The sequence below is a fragment of the Felis catus genome, chromosome A2 (assembly GCF_018350175.1).
Source record: "Felis catus isolate Fca126 chromosome A2, F.catus_Fca126_mat1.0, whole genome shotgun sequence".
NCBI lineage: Eukaryota > Metazoa > Chordata > Mammalia > Carnivora > Felidae > Felis > Felis catus.
In genome coordinates, this window is record NC_058369.1 from 162112793 (window position 1) to 162138237 (window position 25445).

At 49.9% G+C, this 25445-nt stretch overlaps 1 protein-coding gene across 4 annotated transcripts in view; it reads right to left on the minus strand.

Moving 5' to 3' along the window:
• ZNF777 (zinc finger protein 777) overlaps window positions 1-24721 on the minus strand; it is a 28721-nt gene extending 4000 nt beyond the window's left edge. Inside the window, exons 1-5 of one of the 4 annotated variants that reach the window (XM_023250697.2) lie at window positions 24593-24721; window positions 18970-19821; window positions 17566-17692; window positions 15378-15491; window positions 1061-1312 (exon numbers count right to left, since the gene is read on the minus strand). In XM_023250697.2, the coding sequence (XP_023106465.1) occupies window positions 1061-1312; window positions 15378-15491; window positions 17566-17692; window positions 18970-19806 (1330 nt within the window). In that variant the 5' untranslated portion in view covers window positions 19807-19821; window positions 24593-24721. Of the gene's footprint in view, window positions 1-1060; window positions 1313-15377; window positions 15492-17565; window positions 17693-18969; window positions 19822-21665; window positions 22582-23442; window positions 23730-23828; window positions 24032-24592 lie in introns of those variants that run through there. The other 3 variants (XM_023250696.2, XM_045052965.1, XM_023250698.2) reach the window with 3 other exon arrangements.
• Between the last annotated feature and the right edge of the window lie 724 nt (window positions 24722-25445).

Sequence of the window (25445 nt, forward strand, 5' to 3'; positions counted from 1 at the left end):
AAATTTTTTTAAAGCATCAGCATAATACTTTAAAAAACCTATTAAATGAAAAATGGATGTGGACACATTTCTCAGTACAAACAGCATATAAACTGATAGGATAGCTAATGACTCTTTTGCACATAAACAAAACATCTAAACAAAAACCAGAACCTAAGTGTATTCCTTAAAAATTCGGTAGAACTCACTTAATTCCTACCTCCCACAGTAGATGCAGAATGTGGGAAAAAAGAGCAGAAGCTTCCCAGTTCAGTTGGTAAGTAGAAGATCATTTTATTTCCCAAACTAGACGAGGGTGGCTGAAGAAAGGTTCAGGCTGATTTGCTTTATGAATAGAGCTGAGAACTCCTGAACAAAACAGTAGCTAACTAAGCCTAATGGTGCGTCTTAGAAATACACCATGATGACAAGATGGGGATTTTCTCAGGACTGCCCGGACCGTTCAGCATCAATCAGCCACAAAAGATGTCCTGAGCTCAGGCTGCTGAGGGCGACACTTCCTCACTGTTCTTGAACTCCCGAGGAGCAAGAACTCCCAAGTGTGCAGAAGGGTGACCCAGAGGTTTCACTATCAAACACAAGTGATGGCTCGATTCTACCGGGAAGGGACCGTACAGTCCGGCATTTTAAAAAGCATGCATTGTGGGGGTTGAGATCTCCGGGTCACTGAGGCTTCCAGAGTGACCTAAGAACCATCAAGGACACACCGGGAGATGGAAATTCTAGCTTGGCCCCAATGTCGTGACCTTGGGCAATTGATCTGACCTTCTCTGCCTGTAGAAGGAGGGGAGCTGGAGGGAGATGATCTCTGAGGTCCCTTTGGGTCCTCATCTGACCTAGTCTTTGGCTGTTAATACCTTCTGCCCAGGCCAGAGACCGATTCTTACAAATCCTGAGGCAGGACACCTGCACCTGAGACCACGCTGGGGGACGTCACACCTATCCACTGATCACTGCCACATGACCTTTCGGAGAGAAACTCCAACTTTCCCACGAGGCAGGGGCCTGCCCGAGGGCCTGATGGCAGCAGCTCCCCACGCCTGGACCCCCTCCAACTGACCTGCGCAGTTTCTCTGCTGCACCAGCATCTGTTTGAGCTCGCTGAACTCGCTGGAGCCTTCGGTGGACTCTTCCAGCGTATTGTCCTGTTCTTGCATGTCCAAGTCTGGCTGCTCCGCACACGGGTCGCCCAGCTCGGAGTCCTGAAAGCCATGCTCCTCCACCTGTCCCATCAGGGGCTCCGGCGTCTCCAAACTTTCTGAGCCCTCGTCGTTGGTCTGCACCTCGATCTTAATCACGATCCCGTCGTGTGCTGGGAGGGTGGGGAGGGGTAGGGGACGGGGGTGGAGGAGGGAAACAAAAGAACCCAGAACATGGTCATTGCACGGCCAAGGTTTCTGCAGCCTAGATTTTACATTTCAAGAATTCTGATTTTAGAGACCGTGAGGAAATACAATGTTGAGTGAGTAGACAGAATTTTCTGGACATTTTGTACGAACTGGAGTCAAGTTAAATAGATGCAGAGTTTGTGTTCCACAACCCCTACAGTTTTTAAAATAGTATTGCCAGGGTTTAAAAAGAGATCTTAATTCCCTTTCCCGGGTCAGGCCAGCCAAAGTCGACAGTTTCTCTCCCTTACAGTCAAGGTGAATAACGAAAAGGCCAACCATCTCCTCACCCTGCACACCCTTCCAGCCCATGTCCCAGGAGTCCGGCACGGACAGACCAGAGCCCCCCGAGTCCCCCCACCACCCCGGCCCACAGTTAACAAGCACGAGCACATGTACACTCGGAGCTCTTGGGTTTGTTTTTAGTTAAACAGCGTCCGATTACACACATTGCCCTTTTTTTCAACTTGCCGGTAGGCCTGCAGGTGATTTCAAATGTCAACACACACACACACACACACACACACACACACACACACACACACACACGGGCATCATGTTGCCTAAGTGGGATCTCGCACATACTCTTTTAGTGCACAGATTTTTCTCTTTTGATTTGCCCTTCCCTTTCCCTCAATTCCCCTGTCGCAGCTTATGGCCTCCCCGGCAACTCCTGTAGTTAACCTAGTATTTTTCTCTATGCTTCTGTGGTTATTTATTGCAACAAGTTGATGCGTATCTGTTTTTATTTTCTGGCCATTATTGGTTTAAAAAAAAAAAAAAAGAAAATTGCCATATACCTCCTCTTCCCTCTCAGGTATCCTGTAGAAATTCCTGCGCGGCAATTTCTGCACAGCTAATGACTCCTCCTAAGTGCTGCGTGTGTGTGCAACCACTCCCTTCCCGCAGGAACGTTCACTTTTTTGTTTCTGGTCTTTTTGCGTGATCAACTGTGCTGCAATCACATGTTGATTTACATGGCCGCCTATCAACTAGGGATTTTATTTCCGTGAGAGACCCAGGAGCGGGGGCCGCGGAGTCAAAGGTGTCGTTATTTTTAATCTGGTAGAAGTCGTCAGGCTCCTTTTGAGCCAGGCTGTGACAATTCGTATTTCTACCTGCATGAGAACATCCTCTTCCCCACACCCCTGCCAGTGACAGACACCTAAAATTTTCCGCACTGAGATGGGGGTAAATTGACAATTTACGGATACTCTCCTGACTCAGGTGATCTGAGTATTTCTTTTACTTATTGGCCTTTTCTAGTTGATTCTGCATGAACCGTGTTCTGTTTTTGTCAATCGGTAAGGGTCCTTTGGTTCCTGTGCTAAAGATAACCCATCTTCCCTTAGCAGCATTTCAGACACTCCCAAATCTAACGTTTGTCTGTTGACTCTGTGCCACCTCTTATCAGACCGCTTTCTTCACGTTTTCACGTGGTCACCCATGTCCCTCTTTCTTTCATGGCTTCTGGGTTTTCTGTCTTAGTTAAGAGGGTCTCCTCCACCCCTGGATGGTTCATCTGGTCTCCTGGATTTTATTTCAAGGTTTTTATGGTTTTATTGTTTACATTTAGGTCTTTGCTCCATCTGAAATTTATTTTGTGTAGAGTGTGAGGTAGGGATTCAGTCTTACTTTCTTCCATATGGAGAGAGCTGTGCCGGCATAAACTCCCTCACGGTTGAAAATCATTTTGTTAATTAAGGAACTTATAAATGTATAATGCCGGGGCGCCTGGGTGGCTCAGTTGGTTAAGCGTCCGACTTCGGCTCAGGTCATGATCTCACTTTGTGAGTTCGAGCCCCGCGTCGGGCTCTGTGCTGACAGCTCAGAGCCTGGAGCCTGTTTCAGATTCTGTGTCTCCCTCTCTCTCTCTGACCCTCCCCCATTCATGCTCTGTCTTTCTCTGTCTCTCTCTGTCTCAAAAGTAAATAAACATTAAAAAAAAATTAAATGTATAATGCCTAAACATATTCATTCATTCATTCGTTCATTCATTCATTCATTCATTCATTCAGTGCATATTTACTGAGCACCAACTATGGGCGATGGGGTGTTCGAATGGCTTGGGATACATCAGTGAGCATAGCAGAGCTTCTCCCCTCCCTCACACATCTCACCTCAGGCAATAAACATAATTAATAAATTATATGGTAAGCTAGAGGGTGATAAGTGTTGTGGGAAGAGAAAAGAAACCAGGAAACTCGTAAACAAAGCCAACGGTCCCTGCCCCTGTGAAGCCTCCTGGCTGTTGACCGCGGGCACTGGTGATCCCCAAGCTCAAAGCCGGGGAAAGCGGAGCCACCAAGTGCACTTACTAGCAGCTGATGCCACGGGACCCAAAGCTGCGTTCTTCCCGATGCCCGGCAACCCTTTAATCCTCTTCCACGCAGCCAACCTGTCTCCTGCCAGCGGTGGGGAGTAGCGGCAACATAAGGCAGCTCTGATGGTCCCCGACGCCATGTCCGCAGCCTTGAACACGGACGTGCCTACCTCCCCCCCAACAGCCAAGTCTCCAGAACACTTTCATCCTATTCTCTGTCTCACAAAGAAGATGGAGTCACACACGCTCACGTCGGTGCCTTGCTCCTGCTCTAGCTCAGTCATCCTGCTTCCTCCCCTTTCCTCTCCCACGGGGGGGGGGGGGGGGGAGGGGACAGTGGCCCCTCTGCTCTTTCCCTTAACCCTGCCAGTTTCCAGTGTTCACGGGGCCACCGGCCACCGCGCTCCACCAGCAGGGCCCGCTTCTCTCTGCAATCCTGGTCTCTGTGCTAGGGTCACAGGCACGACCGTGACTCCGGCACCAGGAGAAGATCTTCCCTGACTTCACAAACACCTGAAAACATTTTGCTTGCCTCCTCCCTAAAGTAGTCTTTAAAAAAAAATTTTTTTAATGTTTATTTATTTTTGAGACACACACACACACACACACACACACACACACACACACACACACACACACAGAGTGTGAGCGGGAGAGGGGCAGAGAGAGAGGGAGACCCAGAATCCAAAGCGGGCTCCAGGCTCCGAGCTGTCAGCACAGAGCCCGACACGGAGCTCGAACTCACAAACTGCGAGATCATGACCTGAGCAGAAGTCACACACCTAGACGACTGAGCCACCCAGGCGCCCCCTTAAAGTAGTCTTTAAAAACTAGGTACCCCTTTGCACTTTTTTTTGAATAAACATATCAAATGCTTCAGTAACTGCAAAACATGTCATTTCTGGAGTACTGTAAATATTGATGTTTTAAAATAAACTTTTCCGTCACTTTTTAATGTCACCAGTGGCATCTAAGGACCGCAACAATTTTAAACCCGCTATTATTCACTTAAAAAATACACAAACAAGTTCTTCTTTGATAGTTGCAATTTTTGTATCATCCCTTTGCACCCTGAACTTCTATTTCCATTCCCACTTTGCCCACAGAATTTTATCCTAATAGAATATATTTTTATGCTTAGAAGACTTTCACGGGTCTCCTCGTCTACCATTCTGCCACAAAAATGTGTATGTAAATTGAAAGATTAATCTTGCTTTCATTTCTACTAACCACAGGGCTCTCTACTTGTTGTCTTCCTGGCTTAAGTTATCCTTAGTTATTATTACTATAGAATGATACACAGTGGTTATTCAAGATAGAAAACAAAAAATGTATTAGAAACGTCTCTTAGAAGGATGGGAGGAATTTTTTTTTTTTTTTTTTTTTACCAATTAGTTTGCTTATCTGAGAATGAATATTCTTTTTTTTTATAATTTTTTTTAACATTTATTTATTATTGAGAGACAGAGAGACACAGAGTGTGAGCAGGGGAGGGGTAGAGAGAGGGGGAGACAGAATCTGAAGTAGGCTCCAGGCTCCGAGATGTCAGCACAGAGCCCGATGCGGGGCTCGAACCCACAAACTGCGAGATCATGACCTGAGCCGAAGTCGGTCACTTAACCAACTGAGCCACCCAGGCGCCTCCTGAGAATGAATATTCTTATTGCTTGATTGAGACACAGTTCAGAATCAAATATATTCCTAATTTTCATTTTCATAAATACAAGCATTGGGAAAGCTCATTTACAAAGATACATGGATGGGCTGGCGGGAGCTTTGTTACGGAATCATCACTTGATTCTTTGAATTTGTCTGAATTATAATGCTATGAAAGCACACATGGTTAACATACCATCAAAAACTGTTTCTAGGGGCGCCTGGGTGGCGCAGTCGGTTAAGCGTCCGACTTCAGCCAGGTCACGATCTCGCGGTCCGGGAGTTCGAGCCCCGCGCCGGGCTCTGGGCTGATGGCTCAGAGCCTGGAGCCTGTTTCTGATTCTGTGTCTCCCTCTCTCTCTGCCCCTCCCCCGTTCATGCTCTGTCTCTCTCTGTCCCAAAAATAAATAAACGTTGAAAAAAAAAATTTAAAAAACAAAAAACAAACAAACAAAAAAACTGTTTCTAATGACCTATTAGCTGACAACTTAATTAGGTTCTCTTTCAATTTTGTTGAAAGCAAAGTATTGCAAATGATCTAACTTGCGAAAGAATTTGCCATATGGGTCCCAACGCGATGCACTTGCGGCCATGTAGCCCTGCGTTCTGGATTGTCTCTGTGACCCACGGGGCTTTTTATACCTCAGAGAAATGCTCCCTCCTAAGGTGGGGACGGGGGAGCGGTTTGTGGGATTTGAGACCTCACTCTGCCAAACCTCCTACCATGCTCTCAGCTGAATGTAACTGTACTCCTCTCTATGGCGTCTCTTTCTTTTTCCCTCAAAATGTGCCATGTTTATACATTTTCATGCTTCCCTTCCATTTGTTAGACAGTAGGAAAGCCAGCTGTCTCCCATCAAAAAGACTTCCCCACCCCAAACAACTTTTGAAACAGTATTGACAACCAAATTGCATTTATAAGAAGTAATTTGTGGGGTGCATGGGTGGCTCAGTAGGTTAAGCATCCGACTTCGGCTCAGGTCATGATCTCGCGGTTCGTGAGTTCCAGTGCCACGTCGGGCTCTGTACTGACAGCTCAGAGCCTGGAGCCTGCTTCGGATTCTGCGTCTCCCTCTCTCTCTGCCTGTCCCTCACTCGCACTCTGTCTCTCTCAAAAATAAATATACATTATAGGCAGTAATTTGTTCTCCCATTAAAAAAAAAAATAAAGACACAGCCCTTGTAGGACTATAGTTTATGACCAATGGCAGAACAGTAAGGAAAAGTTTTAAATAAATGGAGTGGGAACAAATGAATGAATGAATGAATGAATGAATGAACTGACTTCCCAACAAGACAAGCATCTCGACATCAAAATAAATCACTGATGAAACAAGACTTTAGACACGATGAAATCACATTAGTATTAGAAGAAGAAAGCACAGCTTCTTCCCTTTCCTTTTTTCTTTCTTTATACAACTGTGAGGTGTGGAAGAGGCTCTACCCCACGCCCTCTGGGACTTCAGATACTCCTTCTGGAGGCCGTCTGGCCAGCCACACCAAACGTGAAATGTGCCCAACACATACCCACTCTCATTTTTAGCTGTAACTTGTTTTGGAAAGAATTTCTCTAGTTTTGCCTGGACATTGTTTGGTGATGAGGGACTTCTTTAATTTGTGCTTGGTTTGTGATCTCTGTAAGTACAATTCTTCCTAAGAACCCCTGCAAGATGGGAAGAAAAATACTATCCTACAAATGGTTTCCAAATGTATGGTGGGTCTGTGAGTACCACATTTAATAGTTAAGCTGAAATAATGTTATACTTGCAGACACTTAGTTAAAATGTGTCATTATGTATATTCTGCGATTTTTTGTTTTCTGGAGCAAAAAAATATAGTTTATTTCAGATTTCAAATAGTTTTAGAGGCTTTTGAAAGCTCATAGGCCCAAGACCTGTGATCATGTTTACTAAATAAAAGGGGCTGAGTAAGTATTTCTACACATAATGTAAAACCCAGTCACTATAAAGAAAATAATGGGTAAATCTGAATACGCAGAAACTGAAAACTGATAAATTTGGGGGCGCCTGGGTGGCTCGGTCGGTTAAGCATCCGACTTCGGCTCAGGTCATGATCTCACGGTCCGTGGATTCGAGCCCTGCGTCGGGCTCTGTGCCGACAGCTCAGAGCCTGGAGCCTGTTTCAGATTCTGTGTCTCCCTCTCTCTGTGACCCTCCCCCATTCATGCTCTGTCTCTGTCTCAAAAATAAATAAACGTTAAAAAAAAAAAACTGATAAATTTGAACACACAATAATTTAAAACAGCCATACCCACCCCCACACAAATACTATATACAAAGGTAAACCATATATTTATATACATAATAAGACCTAATACCCTTAACATTTAAAAAGCTTTCACAAATCAATAAAAAGATGAATAATACCTAATGTCGGCTTCAGTGTGGGGAAAACAGGCAGTCACATGGTTGTGTATAAAACCGAAGGTGTATAAATTGGCACAATTGTTTTGAGGGACTTTTTTTTTTTTTAATGTTTATTTTTGAGAGCGCGTGCGCAAGAGACAGAGTGCGAGTGGGGAAGGGGCAGAGAGAGAGGGAGACACAGAATCCGAAACAGGCTCCAGGCTCTGAGCTGTCAGCACAGAGTCTGATGTGGGGCTTGAACCCCCAAACTGTGAGATCATGACCTGAGCTGAAGTTGGATGCTCAACTGACGGGGCCACACAGGCACCCCAGTTTTGAGGGACATTTTTAAAGTATGTATCAATTTTTTTAAATTTATTTTTTTTGATGTTTTTATTTATTTTTGAGACAGAGAGAGACAGAGCTCCGAGCTGTCAGCACAGAGCCCGATGCGGGGCTCGAACTCACAGACTCTAAGATCATGACCTGAGCTGAAGTCAGATGCTCAACCGACTGAGCCACCCAGGCGCCCCAGTATGTATCAGATTTTTTAATGGGTCTACCCTTCTATCCACAAAGTCTACTTCTAAACAACTTTCTGACAAGTGCATAAGATTTACTTACAAAGGATCTTTAGTGAAGCACTGAAACTTGTAAACACTCTAAATGTACATCAGTGGGAGTTCATTTAAATAAGTTATGAGATCAATACATAGAATACTATAGTCTGCTACTAAAAAAAGATTTGTATGTTCTTACATGCAAAGAAGTCAAAGAGACGCAATTGAAAAAAGCGAGTTCCCAATGTACGTACTGCTATATATATATATTTTTTTACAATGAGAAGGTATTTATGTCTTATATAATTAAAGTTGTGTATGTGTTATGTGCACATAAATTAGAAGGAATAAACTGTTGTCTTGCGAGAGAGAACTGTGTGGGACTTTCGCTTTCTCTGCATTCGTTTTTTGAATTGCGCTGATGAAACTTCAGAGTTTTACTGGAAAGTAAAAACGAGTGTTGCCACATTAACCTTCCCTATCAGCTCAAAGCAAAGCAATGATGGTCAACACTAGCTTTCCAACCTTCTTATAGCTGCACTTTCTGTTAGACTTTAAAAGTTTTTGGCATATTAATTTTTAAAATCTTAGGGGCGCCTCGGTGGCTCAGTCAGTTGAGCGTCTGACTTTGGCTCAGTTCATGATCTCACACTTCGTGGGTTCGAGCCCCATGTCCGGCTCTGTGCTGACAGCTTGGAACCTGGAGCTGCTTCGGATTCTGTGTCTCCCTCTCTCTGCCCCTCCTTTGCTCGTGCGCGCTCTCTCTCTCAGAGATAAATAAAAGGTTAAAAAAAAATCTTAAAAAAAAAATTTATATATGTACCCAGGCTAAGGGTTAGTTTTTCAAAATGTGTTTTTAAAGAGCGCTCCCTCACTCCCAACCACTATTTCCTGCTCCCCAGAGGCAACTCCAGCTGATTCCTTTGTCATTCCCCTTCCTAACTCTAAGGAACAGACATCTATTGATACTCCTTGAGTTTTCAATTTAAACATCACCTATTGACTTCCAAGAGCTGAACATGAAGACCATCCCTCCGCATCCAGGCAAATCTTTTCCAAGTCCCTCATCCTTCCAATTTAGGTTGCAACTCTGGCTGGATTATTTTCAGGTGTTCACATGACTAGATGACATAAATGTTACGTAAAATCGAATGTGTAGTATATACCACAGTTACTTGTCTGTCTGCGAACGTTTTTGCTTTCCCTGGAGTTGATCATTTTTTTCCCTTGGCTTAGCTTACTGTTTTCATGAAGTGGGCTCTAAACTCTCCAACCTCCTCTGTAACGGTCTCTTCAAAACATTCAGATATAATGGGCATTTCTTATTTTCATCTACTTGAAGAAAAATTTTCTAGAACCTTCTGATGTGCTCCAGTCTGGACTGGTTGCCTCCAGGTGCACAGCTGTCTTCTTGGGATCCCCCTTCGGCAGCACCCCAGGGATTTGCTTCGCCTCGCTCATGTTGGAGCTCCTAACACCTCTTGCTCGGCTTACGTCCTCATTTCAGCAAAGCGCCTCCCCCACTCTGAGAGAGGGTGCGCACAGGAGACCTTGAAAACGTCTCGATTTCATTTCTCATATTAATTAGAAGGGTCTGGCTGATATAAATCCCTAGAATCGTTGGAAAATATTTTCCAGTTTAAAAAAAATGTTTATTTATTTTTGAGAGAGAGAGACAGAGTGTGAGCAAGGGAGGAGCAGAGAGAGGGAGACACAGAATCTGAAGCAGGCTCCAGGCTCTGGGCTGTCGGCACAGAGCCCGACGCGGGGCTTGAACTCATAAACCGCGAGATCATGACCTGAGCCAAAGCCGGACGCTCAACCGACTGAGCCACCCAGGTGCCCCAAAACATAGTTTTTTAAATTCCTCTGCATGGTCCATGTTTCTTTGGAATCTATTTTTTCTGCTTTCTTTTCCTTTGGCCTCTGTATATTAGAGGCTTTCCCCAAATGTCTGTGGTTCTTGGTTTTCTATTTATAAGTAGAATACTCAAAAGAGATTTAAAGTTTGGTGTATTTAGGTAGGGCTTGCTAGTGATGGGTTTCCCAACAGGATGACTTCACGGAGTCATTTCACTGGGAAATACCTTGGGCTGGTCCCAAAAGTCTCCGGACAAGACTCTTCGAATACACTGCCCTGAGGTCTCGTCCTGGATGTCAACATCATTTTGGAATCCGGTTAGAGAGGAAGGCTGGAAATCTCAACATCTGTATGTCAAATTTCACTGATTCCCTTGTTTTCACATTGGTGCCCACCCTCCATTGTGCCTGGCGTCCACGTTCAGACATCCTCGTGTTCGTCTTCTCCAGGGAGTAAGCCTTGGTTGTCCACCAGGGTTGGCAGAGGCAGATGCCAGTTGTAGGGATTGAAGGGGGCAGCGGAGGGGATATGGTAGTGTTTAAATGCCTCTTTAAAAGATCTCTGACTTTGGGGCGCCTGGGTAGCTCAGTTGGCTGAGCATCCGACTTCAATTCAGGTCATGATCTCATGATTTGTGAGTTTGGACCCGAATCAGGATATCAGTGGGAGCCTGCTTCGGATTCTCTGTCCACCCCCATCTCTGCCCCTTCCTCATTCGTGTTCTCTCTCTCAAAAATAAATATTAAAAAAAAAAAAGATGTTTGACCAATCTTCTGTTTTTAACACCACTTTTGCCCCCATTTCCAAAGATACCTAGAGTCTCTGGTACTGCTGATTCCCAAGTCTTGAGTAGGGATGGGGGGTGGAGTGCAAATCGAGTTTCTTTTCTGCTTTCCCCAATACCAATTTTGGATTTAGCTTTCTAAATCAGTAATCACCCAGCCATCTGCTTTCAGACTTCCAAGATTTGGTTGCTGTTGTCTCCTTGTCCATTCCTTTTAAAAGTCCCTTCGCTCTTGCTTTAGAAGGATTCTGGGAGGTAGGAGTAAACACATGTTCAACCTGCCATCTTTAACTCGAAGTCTTTCTTCATGCATTGTTTTTGTCAAAAATTATTTTTACTGAATAAGAAGTAATATATACTTACTTCAGAACATTCTACAAAGCATACAAAAAATAGGAAAAAAGTCAAGTGGAAACATAATGAAATCGCATTTCTTCATTGAATTTTTTTTCCTATCCTTTGTTTACATCATGGACTTCATGTTACATTTACATTTTCCACTTCTGCATCATTAACTTCCCCTATCAACTGGATCACTGCCATCAGTATCCCTCCTCGGCGTTAGCGATCCCCATCTTAAGGAGACAGGGTCCGCTCCCCCAGCCACTGCCCCCTTATTTCCACTCCCCACTCACTGATGGCGGGCGCTGCCTCCCTCCCCTCCCATTCTCCCCTCCATCCACTCCATCACACCGCCAACGCTCCTCCTGCCGAGGTCACTGGTGGACACGGCAGTTTCTGCCTCACTGAGCTGCACTGCAGGATCCAACATGGTTGACCACGCTCCCTGCTTCTGGAAGCGCCCTCCTCTTGAAATACCCAACAATGCGCTATCCGAATTTTGCATCCTCTACCGACTGAGCCAGCCGCCTGCTGGGCCCCAACTATCCTAATTTTTTGCTACCTTTCTGACCACTCCTTCCGTTTCCTTCGGTTCCTCTGCTTCATCCTTCCTTTTTCAAATCCTGGCTGTGCATGAGAATCATCTTGGAAGCGTTTTAAAGAATATTAACGCCTAGGCCCCACCCAGACTGATATATTCCAAATTGCCAAATTTACTCTAAAATTCAGGGCTCCCAAGGGCATGGCCTCTGCTCTTTCTCCTCTCCCTCTCCAGACTGAGCCTATGCTACCAATGCCCAGATGTCTGTCTCTAGCTCACATTTCTGTTTTTAACTCTTTATTCAGCTGCTTTCTCAACACCAACACTCTCTCCTGGAACCCCTGCAGGGATCTCAAACCTGACATGTTCTTGTCATATGTCTAGGTCTGCACCTCCTATTGTCCTCCATCTAGTGTCCTACTGCAGTCACAGGCGGGGGGGGGGGGGGGGGGGGCGGGGGGACAATCTCCCTCGGTCAACACCCGCCAAATGCAGGTTGTCTCGAAGTCTCTACTGCCAAAACAGATCTCGGAAATACCCGCTTCTCTCCTGGGCTACGCCACGGTCACCTGCTTGGACTACAAAAAGTCTCCGCCTGGTCTCCTAGCTTCCAGACTTCCTTCCTTCCAGTAAGTTCTCCCTGGGGCAAGTGGAACTCCTACTTGCTCTTTAAGTTCCCACTAGACATTCCACTTGCCAAAGAGGCCTCTTCTGCTCTCCTATCTCAGTAGAGTCGATTGGGCTTGGATGCTTGCCTCCACAGCTCTCCTACCGTTCCTTACTGTAATTTTAAATGCGGGGGGTAGAGGGGGGCTGGTTATTGCTATAAGCCTCTTGACATATGCAAATTGATGAACTAAGTAATAAACATACAAATGAAACATATGGTATACAAACTTCACTTATGATTTTAGTGGCTACGAGACTATTGTCATGCAACAAAATATTTGTACATCTTAATCCATCGTTTGGATTCTCTTCCGTGCTATAGACTCTCAGAAAGGGAAAGGAAATGATTAGGTCAAGTATATGAACACTTGAAATATTTAAAACGTATTTACAGACTAAAAAAAATATCAAATTGCTTTTTAAAAAGCCCGAGACCTTGGATCTCAGCCATGCCTTCTGGTCTGTTTTACTCTCTGCTCATCTGTTAGGTGAAAACGGCACCTGGCTTCGCCGGGCCTCTATTGCCCCCTCATAGGGCCACGAATGGGAGCCCGGGCTCTGAGTATTTGGAGAGCAGAGTCGATATCTGAATCATTTTTGGATCTCCTTGCCCTCAGGGATCCAAACCATAAATAACAGTTTACTGAATAAATTTTACTTAGCCAGTTCATAAAGCTGTCATGTTCAATGCATTTGGAACTGTGAAAAGTTCTCAACGTTCTAGGCTTTTCCTCACCGGTATCGCACCACAGCTGGTTTTGCAGCCACCCTTCTCAGGGAGAAGACACAAGAACAGGCAGGTTACCACTAGCACGTCTGGGGCTCAGATAACCGCAGATTCACAGAACAATCCCACTGCCCAGAGGCCAGGGCCTGTGGTCTCGCACCGGGGTGCGAGTTCACAGCCAGCCCTGGGTGACGCTGGTTCCCACGTCCTCCCCCGTCCTCCCTCCAGTCCAGGCTCTGAGACGCCAGAGATGGTCAGTGGACCAAATGGCACATTCCAGCCACACAAGGCAGCCTCTGTGAGGCGGCCGCTTCCCACGGAAGCCCGGGCCACAGATGCGCGCGTGCCAGAACAAACCCAGCCTGAGGCAGAGTGGGTTGAGGTGATTTGCTTTCACTTCTGGCCCTACCCTGTGGGAGGCCCATCTGTGATGAGGGTGTGAACACATCGACGGGGTTCGGGGATCGATGCTGTCGTCCCAGCGCTTCTAAGAAGACGCTAGAGAAGCGGTGCGTGGACCACAAAATCCTCCTGGGACGTCAGACCGGACCTTAGGGTATTTACCATAAACCGCTCTCCCGTCTTCCCGTTCTCAGCCTCCGAGGCCTTCTTTCTCATTTCTTCTGCTTCAGATAGGTTTCTTCTTCTCACCTGACCTTCGTTTTTGGCTGTGGCCACGCGAGCCTTTTGGATACGCTTATTTTCTTCCAAACCAAAGGACCCTCTGCCGGATACTATGCTTTGTCCCCAAGCCCCCGTTCTCGCCTACTTTTAAATCGTCTTTTTTGTCTGCCAGAATGAATTCAGAGGAGGCTCTACTCTCAGTGTGAGTCTCTAGGAAGTAAGGCCACTGGCTTTCTCTGAAGGATGCCAGCACCCATTTTCCACAGGCTGCTGTCTCTTCTGTCAGTTGCCGTTGCTTTCGGTCCATGGGGTTGACGCTGCTCGGTGTCTCTGGGCCTCCTGCCGGAAGCCGGCTGACAGGTCCCGGAATCGGCGACATTACTTCATAACAAGACCTGGCTGTAGGCTCCAATGAGTTCTCCCGCGAGACTGTCATCCTTTTTCAAAAGATATGATCACCAATGATGTCTGGCCGCGAAGGACAAGCATCAGCTTCGCTGCAGACCTTCAAGGTAGATGATACGAGCCCAAAGGCGATTCCAGAGCAGGAACTCCAAAAACAGACTGTGCACCACGAAAGCACCCGCAGGGCAAGCATGTGGGCCACGGATAGGGCGGCTGGGGAGGGACAAGGCCCCACGCAGAATGAGAACAGCTGGGGTTTACTGGGCCACTGGTGCACGCCAGTCACCCCATCAGGCCCTAGGTATTATTCCCAGTCCTATTTTGTAGATGGCGAAAACAAGTTTCCAAAAAGGCTGAGTAACTAACATCAAACCACGAGTGAGCAGAGAAGCTGGGATTCTAGGGCAGGCACCTGACACTGGAGTCTGTACTTGAGAATATGGCCAGTCCTGCTTGGCACCTTTCTGCTGCCTCCATCAAACCGTCCCATCTAAGAAATTTTTTTAAATCTTTATTTACTTTTGAGAGAGAGAGAGAGCAGAAGAGAGACAGGGAGACACCGAATCCAAAGCAGGCTCCAGGCTCTGAGCTGTCAGCACGGAGCCCGACGCGGGGCTCGAACTCACAAACCGCGAGATCGTAACCTGAGCCGAAGCTGGACACTCAACCGACCGAGCCACCCGAGTGCCCCTCAAACTGTCCCACCTAGACATTGTCCTGCATGTTGCACAACATTCCCGGTCAAGTCTGCCTGTCCCTATCCTTCCACTGACCGGCTGTAGGACCCAGGGTGTGGCCCTTCTCTGGGCGGCTCCAGAATGCATGATCACTAGCATCCCGCCAAGTGACCACTTTTCTTTCGGTTCTGGTTTTGTTTCCTGCAAGAGTGAGACAAGGGCAAACACTCCCTAAGATGATGAACCCAGTGGCATTTTTATTTGTTGGCCACTTGGGCCACTGGGGATTGAGGAGGCCTCCAGCAGGCCCCAGTACCTGCAGGCCTCCTTCCCGCACACAACTTGCTGACACATCCCTCCGGGGTCTACCGTGGATTGCAACGCTCCATGCTGGGCCCCCTGAGTGCTGAAAGATCTAGAAGGCAGAGCTCCGGGCCACCCAGTAGCCACTCACCAGCACTGGGATCCGCGGGCGTCTCGCCTTCCTCGGAGTCCTCTTGTTCCTGCATGGTCGGCCTCTCCCCACGCTCCATCTGCGACATGAGGTCTGGTTTGGAAATTGCATAGTCTGGGCAGAAGGAAGGAAAGAAGGCATCCTGTGTGGTGAGGTGTCACTTGGGTGACCGGGACCCTAGGAGCAGCCACCCTACCAGTGGCCGTGTCGGAAGAGAAACGGGCCAAGTTCCCAGCCCTTCTCCTTAGGGGCCCTGGTGTGTGCGGGCCTGCACGCGTGTGCGTGCATATGTGCGTGTGGGCCTGCACGCGTGTGCGTGCATATGTGCGTGTGGGCCTGCACGCATGTGCGTTAAGCAGGGCCTCCCACGAGGGAGCCGCAGCAGGCACCGCCTTCCACCGGTGGAAACTGGCCCTCTGTCATCTGTGGCTCCTGTTGCCGCCAATGCCTGCTCAGGTTCTCACGACAAAGACCCAAGAGATTTGAAATCTCCTAGAGTGAAAAACTAATCCTGATGAAACCTAGAAGCCATCAAACTCGATAGTAATAGTGTGCCTCACATTAAAAAAAGTTTAAAGCTCTTTGGAGACAGACTTATGAGATAAACCTGGAGGAAATACATGTGCCCGTATTTGTCACAGGTGAGGCTTCTATACTAAATAGTTAACGTCCATCATTCTATATAAAGAGCCTCTACAATAAGTGAAAAATAAAAAAGGAAATTTAAGTACGTAATTCACAGAGGAAATGCAAGTGGCCAGCACACGCAGGAAAAGATACACCAGTTCACCAGTCATCGAAGACAGACATACTTAAATAATGAAGTGATATTTTCCACCCGACAGAAAAGACAAGTATTTAAAATGGAAGGACATCGGTTCAGGCCAGGGCACGGTGAGACGACATTGTCACACTCTGTGTTGTAAACACACACAGCCTTCTGGAGGCAGTGGCCATGGTATTATAAACCTGCACTCTCCTTACTCGGCAAACCTCCTCCTTGGAATGTGTCCCATGGAAATACTCACGGAAGCACACATAAATACACAGAGATGTTGATTACGTTTGGTGGCAGCGAGAAGACGCAATCGGCCTGCTGCTCACCGACAGCAGAAAGGTCAAATGCCCAGAGGTTCACCTGGAATGCTGCCCCGTCTTTCTGAGCTGACATGGAAAGCCGTCTACGGCCTACTGGTCGGTAAAATAGGTGAACAATCCCATTCGTGCACACCACAGACTACATATGCACGAGAACCTGCCTCGTGTGTGCGTGTGTGCGTGCGTGCGTGTGTGTGTGTGTGTGCGTGCGTGTGCGTGTGTGTGCATTAATACCTGCCAAAGGGTCTGTGGTGGTTTCCTCTGGGGAGAAGTACTGGGGGGAGGGCAGGGATTGCTCCTTACTATATAAATCTAGATGGCTGAATTTTCACAATTATGTATATACTTTCAAAAGAAAAGAAAAAAGTGAAAAAGAAAAAAGTCCTATCGGGGAGGTATGTGTGCAGAAAATTAACGGTTCTGACAAGAATCAAAGTTTCTATGCAACAGCATATATAATGTTTTTCTAACTTTTTGTGTGTGTCCAAAGAGTTTCCCATCACAGAGAAAAGGATACCTATAAAACTAAAGTATATTTTCCCAGGTTTGCCTCTTTAAATGCTCTTATTAAAATGAAAACAGCAAGAGTCCACAAACTTTGGGGTATTAGAGTTCTCAGTGAAATTGTGACTTTTTGGTAGGGATCTGGCATGAGTATTAAACTCCTGGGTCACAGCCTTCTCTATGCACAGTAGAGACCAGAACCCGGGGGACATACGCCCTCCATCAGGGACAATGTTCAGTCAGCTGGATGGTCCAACGGGAGCACTAACACCTGTCCTGTCTCCCTCACGGGAGAGTTGGGGGATTAAGTAACGTGTTTCTCAGTGAAGCACCTCGCACTCTGTTTAATAATAGTTTGCTGGACAAATTCATCACACACACACACACACACACACACACACACACACACACACACACACCATGGGGAAACTCATATAAAGGTGAGACCCTGATGTCTGTCTTCCCCCTCCTTGCCCCAGTGTCCCTTGTTTTTGACTATGGGGAGCACTGGAGCACAGAACTCCCAACGTTTCCAAACCCCAGGCCGGTGTCGAGGAAGCCCCCCATAAGCGAACCTTCTCCTTACCCATAGAAACCAGAGACTCATAGTTGCCCCTCATCACGTTCTTGTAGAGCTCCTTCTGCCACTCCGACAGGTTCCCCCACTCCTGCTCTGAGAAATGGACGGCGACATCATCGAAGGTGACAGGGACCTGAAACCACACAAGCTCAGCTTGGACCGACCAGAAGGCAGTCACAGGCCCTCAGCTGCCAAATCACAAGGCGGTGAAAGGCTCCACTCTCTCCCCGCCCCCCCCCCCCACCACCACCGCCCTGGCTCAAACACCTCTTCTTAGGACTGGAGTGGGCGAGGCCCAAAGGCACAGCTGTAGGTATTCACCATGGATCTCTCTAGAAACCTGGCCTGACTTTAGCCACTGTCCTGGCCCCACAGAGTAAGGGCCTCATTTTATCTGGTCCGTTTTCTGTCTAGGATAATCCTTGCAGCTCTAAAAGCATGGTCTGCAGACCAGCACCATGGTACCAGGGAACCTGCTAGAAATGCAGCCCCTCAGGCCCGCTGTAGGCCCACTAAATTGGATTCTTCGTTTAGTAAGGTCCCCAGGGGATTCAAGTACACAAGAACATCTGAGAAGCGCTGGCCTACAGAATGTTGTCCAAGTCTCTTCCCTACATAAGGCTGTGAACAGGGACAACACACAGAAGAACAGAAAGAAAACCAGTCCACGTTCAAGTTCTATCAGGATCTTCTGGGACATAATATTAAAACCCAACCACTCCCTAGCCTTTTAGGATACCTCTTGAAATCACATTTTTTTACTGGCATCAACATAATTTATAAGTCAACTGATAAAAGCGTCGAGCCGGACAGAGCCCTGGAACATTTCACCAAGTTCTGTGTCCACCTCAACAGTGAACCACGGGTTCACACCTGTTGTGAATCGAACACCCTTCCAAATCGACGGTCCCTGGTCACTAGGATGTCATCGGACGTTCTCTTCTATTCACGTAGGGTTTTATTAACGGGACAAATCATCTGAATTTGGGCCATCTTGGGTTTAGTGCAGCAATGTTGGCAACTAGGTATCATTGTATTTGTTTCCTTTTTTTTTGAGAGAGAGATTTTTTGGCGAGAGAGATTTTTTGAGAGAGAGATAGAGAGATAGAGAGATAGAGAGAGAGATAGAGAGCGAGCCCAGAAGGGGCAGAGAGAGAGAGGGAGACACAGAATCTGAAGCAGGCTCCAGGCTCTAGCTGTCAGCACAGAGCCTGATGCGGGGCTCGAACCCACAAACCGTGAGGTCATGCCTTGAGCTGAAGTCTGGCGCTTAACCAACTGAGCCACCCAGACGCCCCCAGTATTTGTTTCCTTCTTAAGCATCTCTTTTCCCTTCTTTTATATGAAATTCCTAGAACACGTCCCAGTTCAGATCGCTCCTTGGGAAGCCCCAGCTGGGACAGCTCTTACCTTGGGAACTTCTCCGTTGCTGCCTGGTGGCAGCCGCAGGATCCAGAAATTTCGGTTTTTCAGCAGGTTCTCCATGTTCTCCAGCCGCCTCTGCAGCAGCCCGTACTCCTGCAGCAGGGTCCCCAGCACGACCCACTTGCTCTCCAGATGGTTTGCAAACTCCACGGCCGTCTTCTCGCAGTCCGCCAGCTTCTTCTCGGCCGTCCCCGTCCGCCCCTCCAGGGTCAGGAGCCGCATGGCCTGGGCCTCCAGTTTCCTCTCCACGGCCTGGACGGCAGCCCACACGGCCAAGCGGGTGATCTCCGCTGTCGGGAGCGGTGTGTCCTTCTGGGCTGCCGAAGAGATCTGGAAGGGGGTGTCTTTTTGGGAAACTGGGCTCTGAAGCAGGGGGTCCATGTCGGTCTCGGGAACTGTGGGGGACAGGGTCAGGGGGTCTTTCTCAGGAACTTCAGGCGAGTGGAGGAGGGCTTCTTGGTGGGGGGTGGAGTGGGACAGAAGTGATATTTCTTGTTCAGCAGCAGCTGGGGGTGGATACTGGGTCTCTTCTTGAGAAGCCGGGCGACCCTGGAGACGAGTCTCTTGCTCAGAAGCGGCAGGATACAGGAGTGAGGGTCCCTTCTGGAGAACGTGTGGCATTCGGCCAGAGGTCTCTAGCTTGGGAGTTTGGGGCAGGGAGGCTTGTCGGGGAATGGGGGGAGACGAAGAAGGAATTTCTTTGGGGGGAAGAACACGCGATTGGAACAGAGTTTCTCGGGGGGGTCCAGCAGGGGCCTGACGTGGGGTCTCTTCTTGCAGAACACTGGGGAAGGACAGAGGTGAGGAGCGTTGGGTCTCCATGTCCAGCTGCTGGACCTGTGGTCAAGGAAAGAAAGGGCAGGATTGAAGGCCACAGTCTCCAGCTGGCAAAATAAACGCCAAAGTTAGGCACCCACATAAAAAAGGGTTTCTGGTTTATTGGCAATCAAGATCTGTTCCACGGACACGACTCTCTTCTTGAGAACCTCACGCTGATTCAGAGATCAGTTACAAAAGCACAACTAACAACGAAGAAAGGGTGGCCATGCCACCTTCTGCTTTGATGGAGGCGTCTCTTTCTTCACAACAGATGCCTCACAGGATCACCCATGACCAGCAGCGTATGAGACGGACGCTGGCCTTGGCTTTCGGTCCTGTCCACACGGACCGCTGCCTGGTTACTCGACCTGTTCGCAGTGTCCTCACACGGGAAACAAAGACCACCTCGCTGAGTTTGAGCACTGAGCATAAAATGAAATAAAACCTCGCAAAACGACAGAGCAGAGTTTTATCAGTGCCGGGCACTGTTACTACCCCAAGACTCCCAGCAAGGTGGGAGGAGACAGCAGTGGGGCCAGTGCTGTTCGAGGACTTACCTGGAAGATGAACGTGCCATCTGGCCCCACTGCTTCTTACGTGAATGATCAGGTAGTCCCAGCCCTCTTCATGCTTTCCCTCACTTACTCTAGTAGTGAGGACACACAATTACCTTGTTTCCCAGGCTCTTTGATAAAAGCTTACTGACTTAGCAATAGCATTTTTCAAAGGATTTATATGGTATAGGTTTGACTTTGAGACATGTTATATGGACCCAGCCCCTCCTGGAGAGGCTGAGTGGGCTTCTGGGCAGTCCAGGCTATAAGCAGAGAGAGAAGAGAGACCCTCAGCCAGGCCAGGGATGTGGCAATTCAGCCACTTGTACGGGAGGCAAAGTCCCCGGGGCAGATGGTCCACTGAGGCAGGTGCACTCCTGGTGGTCTGGGTTCCTCCCTGTGGTTTGTGAGATGGGAACTGAGGAGCCAAGGCCTGGACAGACTGGAAACAGAGCCGGAGTCAGCCAGTTCTGTGACTCGCCTCAACGCTGGTGGGGACTAGAACCAAAAGAAAGATCGATTCCTTTTGAGACTTTCTTTATTCACTCTCTTCCTGTTCCCCACCTTGCTACATTCACATTGAGAGAATTCTTGTGTCACCGGGGAGGTGAAGCCAAGGTCTTCTGAATGACCAGCTCTGTATTTACTTATCCAGACAATCAATAGCTTTATTGGAGCTGAACAGAATTCCTTCTATAACATGTTTGTCCATTTCCTCATCATCTTCCTTCAGCGAATCTGAATGGCCTGTCACTGTGCCACACACAAGCGATCTTTAATACAACCGAAATGCCCCTTCTCTTTGTTTGAAAAGGAGTATATCCCTGGTGTCCAGTCTGACATGTAGTACGTGCTCAATAAATGTCTGCTGGATGAATGAACAGTATACGTGATTGGGTCACAACAAAAACAAAAATGACGCTCCTTCGGTCACCTGTCAGAGCCTAAACCTATTTACGTTTCCTCCTGCTCTCTTTCCTTTATTTGCTCATTCATTCACTCACGAGAGCCTTAACTGAGACAGCACCACACTCTCAAGCCAAGAACTGAAAACGTAAGGCCTGTTCAGGCAGAATGTTTTCCGAGGTAAGTACGATCCGAGAGCTCTGCAGCTAGCCAGATGTGAGAGCCTATTAGTCAGATAACAGCTAACAATTACTCAGCACTTACTGTGTGCCATGAACGGTGTTAAGCATGTTAAAGGGTTATCTCATTTAATCCCCAGGAAACCCTATGAAATAGGGACTCTGAGAACCATTCCCCACACTTAGCATATGAAGACCCTGAGGCATGGAGAGGCCAACTCACTCGGCCAAGGTCACACGATGGGCTGGCTGCAGAACCTGGGCCTCCGGGCAGCTGGTCGGTAAGTGTTCTGAATCCTCTCCACCTCTAACATCCAGAGGCATGGAGACTTCCCAAAGACCTGGGGGTAGGTTCTATGTTAGGGAAGGCCCTGCCCATAAAGACAGGGCCGCTGAAAGCCAGGGGTCAGGGACGCCTTTGAAACCCTAATGAAAGTTAGGGATTCTCCACCCCCCCCCCCCCCGAAAAAACACACACCGGCCTACACACAAAAGTCCGCAAACGCTTTCAAGGGCTTTGCAGACCCCTAGACCTGAAGACTCATCAACAAGTAAGCCACCTCTCAGCTCCTCACCGGTGAAGGCAGACAGAGGCCAGGCCTGTGGGACGGGAGCCTCAGACACAGGGCAAGTGACTAGCATAATGCAACACAATAAGCCCATCAGGGCCCTGTGCTGGGAGGGGGATTAGGGTATTTGTCTACAACTACTAGGAAGAAGGGAAAATCCCCAGGGGCCAAGTTAGTATCCCTGAGTGATACAGGGGTTTAACTAAAACCATGACAAAAAGCCCCATCCAGTACAGTACAGAGAGCCAGCAGGCTAAGATATCTTTCCCAACCAGTCTCATCAGAGCTCAAGGAAACTACCATTTCTTTGCTATTATTAGCCTGGCTCTTCCCATATCCAGATTTGGAGGACTGCTGAGGGATGAGGGGGCCACAGGAGCACACCCCCTCCTCTACCCCCAAATTAAAGCCCCTTGCTATAATGTCGTCAGTACCAATAACCCTGTGGCTTGATTTTACCCTAAGCATAAAGAAATGGCCAAGGAGAGGGATGGAGCTGTAAATATAATATCTAAGATGAACAAGCTTGCATTCTCAAACCATGGGGGGTGGGGGGGGGCAGAGAGGATTCTGCACCTTTATCACAGGATTTAACCGACTCTCCCTGCCTCCTGTATCCCAAGTGGATGGGGGTCTCCAGGCTTCATTTATCTTAGCAGAATAATACAGAACCATTCCTATCAATTTATAAAGAAAAGAAAAGAAAAGAAAAGAAAAGAAAAGAAAAGAAAAGAAAAGAAAAGAAAAGAAGAAAGAAAGCCGTGCCAGTTTCTTGTATGACCCGGTGTGGTTCACTCAGAATTATACACCATTCAAGGGCCCTGGAGACCTCAACCCAGAGGTGGGCATTTTGAAATCTCCACTGTATTTTGTTTTTCCAAGAGATGATGATGAGTTGTATTGAACCGGGAGGCTCTTTAGGAAGCGTTTATCCCGACCCCTTCCTGTACACACCAGTAAACTGAGGCTCAGAGGCACTGACCCTCATGCAGCAATCCTGCTCCCAGGCACAGCCACCGCATCTCAAAGAGCAGGTCTGCGGGGAGATTTTAGGACCGATTTTTGAGAATGGCCCATTAAAGAGGAACATCAGCCACCAAACCCCTAGGAGCTCGCTCCCCCGACCCCATCCGTCTGGACACCCAGAATTTGGCAGGGGGCCCTCCGGAGGCAGGGGCTGGAGGCCCCAGGCGCCGGAGCCCGAGGGTCACCTGCTCCCCACGACGCAACCGCTCGGCCGGGCGCTGCCCGGCCTCTCGCCCTGCCGTCACCTCCCCCCCGACGGGCCGCGTCCACCGCGAGCCGGGCCAGGCCCCTAATCCAGGGCAGGCCGCCGCCAGAGCCGCCCCCCTCCCCGTCCAGGCCCGCCGCCCGGGAGGCTGGCATTTCTGGGGACGCGGGCAGCGGGCCACGGATGACTCGCTACGTGACCTTGGGGCAGGCCGGCCGGGTCGCCGCCAGGTGTCTGTGCCTCAGTGTCTCCGCTCTGCGAAATGGGGAGAGCCGCGTCAGCGCCGCGCTCCGGCCGCGGGAGGCTCGGCGGGGGCGAGCTCTGCGGAAAACGTGCGGCGGCAACCCCGACGGACGCAGCGCCGGCTCCGCAGGGAGCGAGGCGCGCCGCCCCGGGCGCCCACCTCCGGGCCCGCGAGCGGGCCAGGCCCCGGCGTCCCCGCAGCCTCGCCCGGACGGCGGCCGGCTCCTCGGCCCCGCTGCCATCCCGCAGCCCTCCCCCCCCACCCCCACTCCCGTTAAGGGGCGCGCGAGCCCTCCGGCCCCCCGCCCCCCGCCCCCCACGTCGCGGCGTTTGTGTCCCTTACCGAGACCCCAGGCCGGGCCGCCGAGCCGGGGACGCGCAGGCCGTCCCCCGGGCCCCGAGTCCGCGCGTCCGTGCGCGCGCGGGCCGCCCTCACCGGAGCCGGGGCCGCCTCGGCCATGGCCCTGCGCTGTCCGGCCCGGGCCGGAGTCGCCGCCGCCGCCGCCGCCGCGCGGCCCCACGCAGGCCGCCCCCCCTCCCGGCCTCTCCGCAGGCGGCGCCCGCCCGGCCCTGCCTTCCCCGCCCGGGCTCGCGCGGCCGTCGGGCCCGGCCTGCTCAGGGCGGGCGGGGACGGAGCGGCCGAGCCGGGCGGCGGCGTCGGAGCGGGGCGCGCGGCGGTGCGGGCGGCCGGGCGGGCTGCGCCCCGGCCGCGAGCTGGGCCCCGGCCCTCAGCACCGGCCCCCGGCCCGCGCGCGGCCCCTCTGCGGCCGCGGCTGCGACCCCGGCTCCGGCCCCGGCCCCGGCTGCGAGCTGCGCTGCCGTCCCGGCGCCTCTTCAGCAGGGGAGCTGCACAGCAGCTGCCATGTTGATACAAACTGCATCCTGGGAGGCATGTCCCTCTCAGGCCGTTTAAAGAGAAACACTCCGAGGCTCGTCGGAGGCTGCAGGAACCCAGACAGCTCCATCTACAGCCGGTAGGAGCGAACAGTGTCGAGCGAGCAGCCAGGCGGCGACGGACACGCCCTGAGCCCCGGGCCAGCCCGTCGTGGAGCCCGGGCCGAACCGCTCGGCCTCCCCCCCGGGGTCCCCCCCTCCCTGGCCTCTCACCTGGGGTCCTCGCCTCCCCGGGCAGCCTGGGGCGAGACCCGGAGGCGGGAGAGCCGAGCACGAACAGCCGCGCGCAGCCAAGGCGACGTGCTGGGGTCTGGAGGCGGCTTGATTGGCTCCGACAGCCTTCCTCCCGCCGGATCCCCCTGCTCCTCTCAAACCCAGAACCCGGGTCGTTCCCTTTCAAAACCTGCGCTCACAAAGGGATCTAAGAAACCCGGCACGGCAAAGAAAGCCCGAGTTCATGTGACCGGCTCTGTGCAGCCCGGGTTCCAGGGAAGCGGGCTGCGTGGTTCCAAGGGTAACAAGGGGGCTGGGTGCTTTTGTGAAATGCCCGAGTGTTGTTTTCGACATGAAAGGACACAATTCCGAGAATCATAGAGTGCTGGGGCTGGAAGGGGCCGGACCCGTCGTTTGGGAGGAAACTGAGGCCGAGCGGGAAGGGACTTGTTTACCCTAAGTTGCTGTGCCAGCCCCTTGTCGGAATGCTCTTTCTTAACCTTCAGGGCTCCCCCAAAAGAAATGGTAGAGCTGCGAGTTGGCGGCTCCCTTTGCTGGACAGGTTCACTTATCCGCATATTTATGGAATACCTACCAGGTGGCAAGAACTGGGGGTGGGGGTGGGGGGGAGAAAGCAAGAAAGTATAGGCAGGCCTCCTGGTTACAAGTGACGAAAACCCAACTGGAACTTAAGCGAGGAAGAAAAGTAGAATATCTTTGTTCACCTAATGGGATCCCTGGGAGGCCAGGGGTGGAGCTGCCTTGGAAGGCGACAGGATCAGGACTCAGTGCGCTGTCCGCTCCTATGTCTCTGTAAAAATGGAAAGTTATGGATGTGGATGAAGCCAGTGCC